This window comes from Odocoileus virginianus, chromosome 18 (assembly GCF_023699985.2).
Source record: "Odocoileus virginianus isolate 20LAN1187 ecotype Illinois chromosome 18, Ovbor_1.2, whole genome shotgun sequence".
NCBI lineage: Eukaryota > Metazoa > Chordata > Mammalia > Artiodactyla > Cervidae > Odocoileus > Odocoileus virginianus.
In genome coordinates this window covers 37,037,462-37,043,585 of record NC_069691.1, presented here as the reverse complement: position 1 = coordinate 37,043,585, position 6,124 = coordinate 37,037,462, and the positions used below count along the sequence as shown (strand labels likewise).

General features: G+C 42.8%; 1 protein-coding gene and 1 non-coding gene across 2 annotated transcripts; one reads left to right on the top strand and one right to left on the bottom strand.

Moving 5' to 3' along the window:
• The first annotated feature begins 329 nt into the window (after positions 1-329).
• LOC139039507 (interferon beta-2-like) lies at positions 330-1,076 on the top strand. The gene has a single exon (XM_070480587.1). It carries the CDS (start codon positions 464-466, stop codon positions 1,022-1,024), a length of 561 nt encoding a protein of 186 aa, XP_070336688.1. The 5' UTR covers positions 330-463; the 3' UTR covers positions 1,025-1,076.
• Positions 1,077-5,403: 4,327 nt separating this feature from the next.
• On the bottom strand, positions 5,404-5,546 carry LOC139039545 (U4 spliceosomal RNA). Its single transcript, XR_011492884.1, has one exon. It is a non-coding gene; the product is annotated as a U4 spliceosomal RNA (small nuclear RNA).
• Between the last annotated feature and the right edge of the window lie 578 nt (positions 5,547-6,124).

The following is a 6,124-nucleotide window of genomic DNA, read 5'->3' as shown; positions in this document are numbered from 1 at the left end:
GAAAAAGAAAACTCTGTTACAAACAAGGCCCCCTCTCCTCAAATCTCATAATATGAAAAGAGATAAACAAAAAGAAAAATCTTTGACAAATGAAAGAATCCTGTAATAATCTGGTTCAAAAGATTTGGCTTATATTTTTCTTTAACATTCAGCAACTCATTGAAACTTTAAAAAACATTAGAAATTCTCAGTTTGTGTATCTTTCTTCCCCGTGGTATATGTAAATTAAAATAGCAAGGAGCTTAAAGAAAAAGAGTTTTAGAGGCAACTAATAATTTAAATGACACAGGAAAACTGAAAGGGAGAACTGAAAGTGGGAAATTCCTCTCAAATAGAAAGAATGGAGGCCAATCCTGTATAAGTAGCCCACACTCAGGGAGGAAGGACATTCACTCTGCAAAGGGCTGAAGGCTCAGCTTCAGCATCTACTAGCAGAACAGGTAGCCCTGTGCCTGTTTTCACCATGACCTACCGGTGCCTCCTCCAGATGGTTCTCCTGCTGTGTTTCTCCACCACAGCTCTCTCCAGGAACTACAGCTTGCTTCGATTCCAGCAAAGGAGGAGTGATACGGTGTGTCAGAAACTCCTGCGGCAGTTACCTTCAACTCCTCAACATTGCCTCGAGGTCAGGATGGACTTCCAGGTCCCTGAGGAGATGAGGCAAGCACAGCAGTTCCAGAAGGAAGATGCCGTATTGGTCATCTATGAGATGCTCCAGCAGATCTTCAGTATTCTCACCAGAGACTTCTCCAGCACTGGCTGGTCTGAGACTGTCATTGAGGACCTCCTTGTGGAACTCCAAGGGCAGATGGATCATCTGGAGCCAATCCAGAAGGAAATCATGCAGAAGAAAAACTTCACTATGGGAGACATGACCGTTCTTCACCTGAAGAAATATTACTTCAACCTTGGGCAGTACCTGAAGTCCATGGAGTACAACAGCTGTGCCTGGACAGTCGTGCGAGTGCAAATGCTCATGAACTTTTCTTTCCTGAAGAGCCTAACAGGGTACCTCCGTGACTGAACGTCTCTCACCTGTGGCTCTGGGAATGGACAATGTGACTTTGATGTGAGACTCTTCAATGAGCGGAGGCTCTTGAAGTAACTGACAATGCAATGCACTGGATTTCAATGGACAGTTAAAGACTGTAAGCTATTTTTAAATTGATTTACACATTATTTATTTATTTAAACTTTTATATGGGAAATAAATTATTTATGAAACAAAAGTCAACGTGGCAGTTTTAATGTCAACTTGATTTATGTGACAACACATTATTAAAAAGTGCAGAGCACCTAGGAGACATTCTTTATAGAATGAGCTGCTGAGTTGTAGAGTTTCTGGCTCCTGCCCTCGATGAATTTAAAATAAAAGGAAGTCATGTGGAATATACAAGGTAAAAGATGATAAGGGAAGTGATTTTTAGGAGACATGTGGCCTGAGCCTCTACAGAATTAAAATGTAGACACAAGTAGATGACTGTGACCTTAGAAACAGGGGCGCCTAGGAACCACTGGGAGCCACTGTGCCCCAGGCTCTTTGGCCCTCAATGTAGAATTTGACTGGCTGTCAGGGTAACTGGAGGAATATTTCAGCTCCTGTGTTTGCCCTTAATTCATCCCTATTATCTGTGGGATGCCCTGCTTTCCTTTCCACATCCCCCCTCCATAGGATTTTTAAATGTTTATGTCTCTCCCCACCCCCCAGCCATGCCCAAGGGTGAGAAGTTCCCTGGCACTTCTGTGACACTGTTAAGGAGCAGTCCCTTTATCGCACTCTTCATGAAACAGCCAAAGTGTATGGTTGTCTTAGGAGAGCTGGGGTCTCTGTCTGCTTCCGGGGCATAGACGCCAGAGGGGAAAAAGCCTCTGCTTGATACCCCTACCATCTAACTAATTAGTTTTTTTCCTCATTTACCCGCCCCCCCCCCCCGCCCCCAGAAAAGCGAGTGTGCTCCTGGTTACCCCTTCCTTGTTCATACAGGACTATCCTACCTGCTTTTCCTGCTGCTCTGCATCTCTGAAGCCACCTACTCTCTAGAGCCAAATCCAAGACAGGTGTAACAGATGTAGTGGTTTCAGGCCAAGGGAAAAACCAGAAAGCAGGGAAGAAAGGGAACTTCAGGTGGGAAGAGGGGCTGCTCACTTATTCTAGGGCTTACCCTGGGAAAATACAGTTTCCCTAGGAGCTCTTTGGGCGCCTGGCCAGCATGGCTGGGACTCTGTCTTTGTACTGAACCCTTCGAGAACCTGAATCGGTGACTGTTCCTGTCATTAGCTGTTTCCATCCATGCATTGTGCTGAGCTTTTTCTCCTGGAGCAAATGCCTAGGCGTCTGCCTTGCAGTTAAGGGATTCAGCCTTGAAAAGAAATGTTAGGCAAGTTACTGCGCAGACCATGAGCTCGGAGCTCCCCCTTCTGACGTAAGTTGGGTAAGACAGCAGCTGTGGGACCGAGAAGCGCGTCTGTTGCTGGGGTCCTCCTAAGCCAGTCAAGAACCCCGGAACACAATAAACTTTCCCACCCCCTCCAGCTCCTCACAGTCTGCGACTCCACAGCCTAGCTCTGCCAAAAGCCCTTCTGCACCCATGCTTCTTTTCTCCTAGGAGTCAAAAACAAGTCAGGACCTCGAAAGGCCGCGTGATAGGACTGTCTAGAGCAGTCAAGAGGATGCCAAAATTCGCCTGGGCCGAACCGCTAAACCGGCTGAGAAAGCCAGAGGCTTGGGCAGCCTGGGAAAGGTCTGCTCTGGGTGTGTGCAGGGGACCAGCCGATAGAGGAGAGGCTTCTGCAGAATGATAAATAACTGTGCCACAGCTGAGCATGCGGGTCCATCCAGAATATCAAGAGTGTGTCCGTGAGACTTCCACTGGTGCTCCAGTGGTTAACCATCTGCTTTCCAACCTACTGTATAGCACAGTGAACCCTGCTCAATGTTATGTGGTGGTCTGATGGAAGGGGAATTTGGGGGAAATGGATGCATGTATATGTATGTATGGCTGAGCCCCTTCGCTGTATACAGCAGCTATCACAACATTCTTAATTGGCTATACCCCAATACAAAATAAAAAGTTTAAGAGCGCGGGCTTGGGTGGAGAGGGAGGTGGGAGGGGGGATCGGGATGGGGAATACATGTAAATCCGTGGCTGATTCATGTTAATGTATGACAAAAACCACTACAATATTGTAAAGTAATTAGCCTCCAACTAATAAAAAAATGGAAAAATAATAATAATAAAAAATAAATATAAATAAATGGGAAAAAAGAAATAAAAAGAATTAAGAAGGCATTAATGCATTAAGAATGGGAGGAAATACTCCAAAATTTTAGCAGTATCTCTGAATCACACAAAATAAATAAATAAATAAAAAGTTTTTAAAAAAAGGTGGGGGGATCTGCCTTCCAGTGCAGGGGACAGACTTTCCATCCTCGGTGGGGGAACTAAGATCCAGCATGTTGTGGGATAGCTAAGCCTGTGTGCTGCAATTACTGAGCCCACACGTTCTACAGCCTGTGTGCGGCAAGTAGAGAAGTCCTCCCCCCACAATGAAAAGACCGTGTGCAGCAACGAAGACCCCGTGCAGCCAAAATAAGTTTTTTTAAACAGTATCTCTATCATCGTAGAGGATGAATGATAAATTAATATTAATTCTAATAAGAATGAGGGAGGCTAACCCCACACTGCATCTGTATTTGCATATGCTAAACAGCTATGCCACATAAAAGGCAGCATGTCTTCATAGACAGCTACATATGAGGAGGGAAGTAATTGTTTTAGCTGGCACCAGAAAACCTCACTAGGAAAGTGCTGGTTGTTGGGAAAAATACCGAATGGGCCTCTTGTGAAACAAGGTGAGACCTTGAGATTGTGCATATGGCAACACAAAAGACATTGCAACAGCAATCGCGTGTTTTGGGGCATCTGTTTTTGAGGAGGGAAGAGAGAGAAACACTTGGAGCTGTGATTCTCACTGGAATAAGGCAGCAGTGAAAAATTTCTAGCAAGGGCAAATAAAGTTGCCTCACAGGCAACCTGAAATCATGTGCATTGATGTGATGAAATCGTCTCCTCCATCTTCTTCAAACCTTCAGTAGAGAAGGCTGCCCACACAAAGGCCCCACTTGTTCAGGGGTGAAATCGGATGGCAAGCAAGCAGAGGGTGTCTAGACGTCCATACATGAACCAAATCAGTGCGGACAGAAGGCAGAGCTGCTTCCCACTCCCACTTCTCTACCTCCTAAGGAAATCACGCAGAAGACATGGATTAAGGGGTCAAGGAGGTAGGAGGCCCTGGCAAACATCTCAGTTAACATGAGTACTTAAATATTGCCTAACCAAATGGACATGTAGATACAGCGTAATATGAGTGTACATTTGTATGGTAGTTTTTGCACTTAACAAAGCTGGTGTTTAGGAATTTTGGGTGTTGTTAGGCACTTTTAGGTCCCAGATGTATCTGATGCAGTGACTTGTTCATAAAGTACTCTTAAGAAAATGAAAAGAGCATGCCACAACCTGGGAGACACTGTTTACAAATCACATATCTGATAAAGGACTTGTGTCCAGAATATATTAAAAATACTCTCACAACAATGAGAAAATAACACAATAAAAAATGGGTGATATATTTGAATGAATACTACACCAAAGAGATAAATAAATAGTAAATAAGTACAAGGAAACAGGAAAGCCTGCTTCATGCTGTGTGTGGAGGGCAGGGGGCTTAGGTCAGATAATGAATGTGAAATGGTTTTTGATTACACAGGAACCCATTTGATTACATGAGGACCTACTATAGCCACTACCCCTCCTGCGGAAAGTCCACTAGCCATCCTGGTGCAGTTCTATAAGTGATACACTTGAGGTATGTCCAGCCACAGGCAAGGCCCTCACTGAAAAGGACTTCTGTTTTGACTGGTCTGAGGCATACACAGAGAGTCAGCAGCTGGTAGTGCAGCTGGAAGGTGAAGGGCACCCAGAATCAGGTCTTTCTAATTGCAAACATTTTCTCTAAATCTGTTGCACTGATGCTTATTGAGCTCGAAAAAGTAACAGTTTATGAATTTATCCTTTTTTCTTAACACAGATTGTTGCTTTATGAACCTCAGTTTAATTGTCTAAAATCTCTTAGAATAGTTAGTTTAAAACAATCAAACTCTAAGATTGGACTAGAATTGCCAGCACATAAATATACTCTTAATTTAGCAGGACCAAGTTAATCACTTACCTTGTTAATTGACTTGATGGATAATACTCCAGAAACAATTGTTCCCATCAAACAATTATCAGTAAATTTGGCTTCAGTTGGCATTCTGTTTCAAAATTTCAGCTTTGGTTTATAATTCCCTGTGTAGCATGTTCTTAGGAAACTCAAACTTCATTATTAGCCTAGGAGTAAGAAAAAAAGGAGCTCCATTCAAAAGTTTCCTTCCTTCTTAAGGAAATGAAAAGATCTATGACAGACTGGGAGACATATTTTTCAATTAGCAATAATTGTGCCTCAGATAAACCTCATTGGCTATGATATTGCCACTGCGCAAAGCTGGGAGATGTATTTTTAAGACACATATATGGTAAAGGATTTTTCAATGGATAAAGAACTCTCAAATCTCAGAAACAGTAAAACAACCCAATAAAAGATGGACAAAGACTTGAATTCATGTCACCAAAGACTGGGTTGGCCAAAATGTTTGTTTGGGTTTTTCTGTAACATCTTATGGAAAGACCCGAGTGAACTTTTGGGCCAACCCAATACGTTGGCTAATAGGACAGAAAAAGATGATCAATCAAAATCATTAGTCATTAAGGAAATGCAAATTAAAGCCACAATGAGACATCACTGCACACTTATTAGAAAGCTAAAGTTAAAGACTGAATTGATCAATCATTGGCAAGGATATAGAACAACTGGAACTCTCATTACACTGCTGGTAGAAGTAAAACATGGCAGAATCACTTTGGAAAACCATTCTATAGTTTCTTAAAAAGGTAAACATACACCTACTATATGACCCAGCCGTTCCACTCAGTTATTCACCAAAGAGAAAGGAAAGCATCTTTCTATGCATACATTTGTATATGAATGTTTGTAGGAACTTCACTTCTAATGTCCCCAAATTAGA

What these genes read in the sequence shown, in the direction of transcription:
- LOC139039507 (XM_070480587.1), top strand. Translation starts at nt 464, where the DNA reads ATGACCTACCGGTGCCTCCTCCAGATGGTTCTCCTGCTGTGTTTCTCC.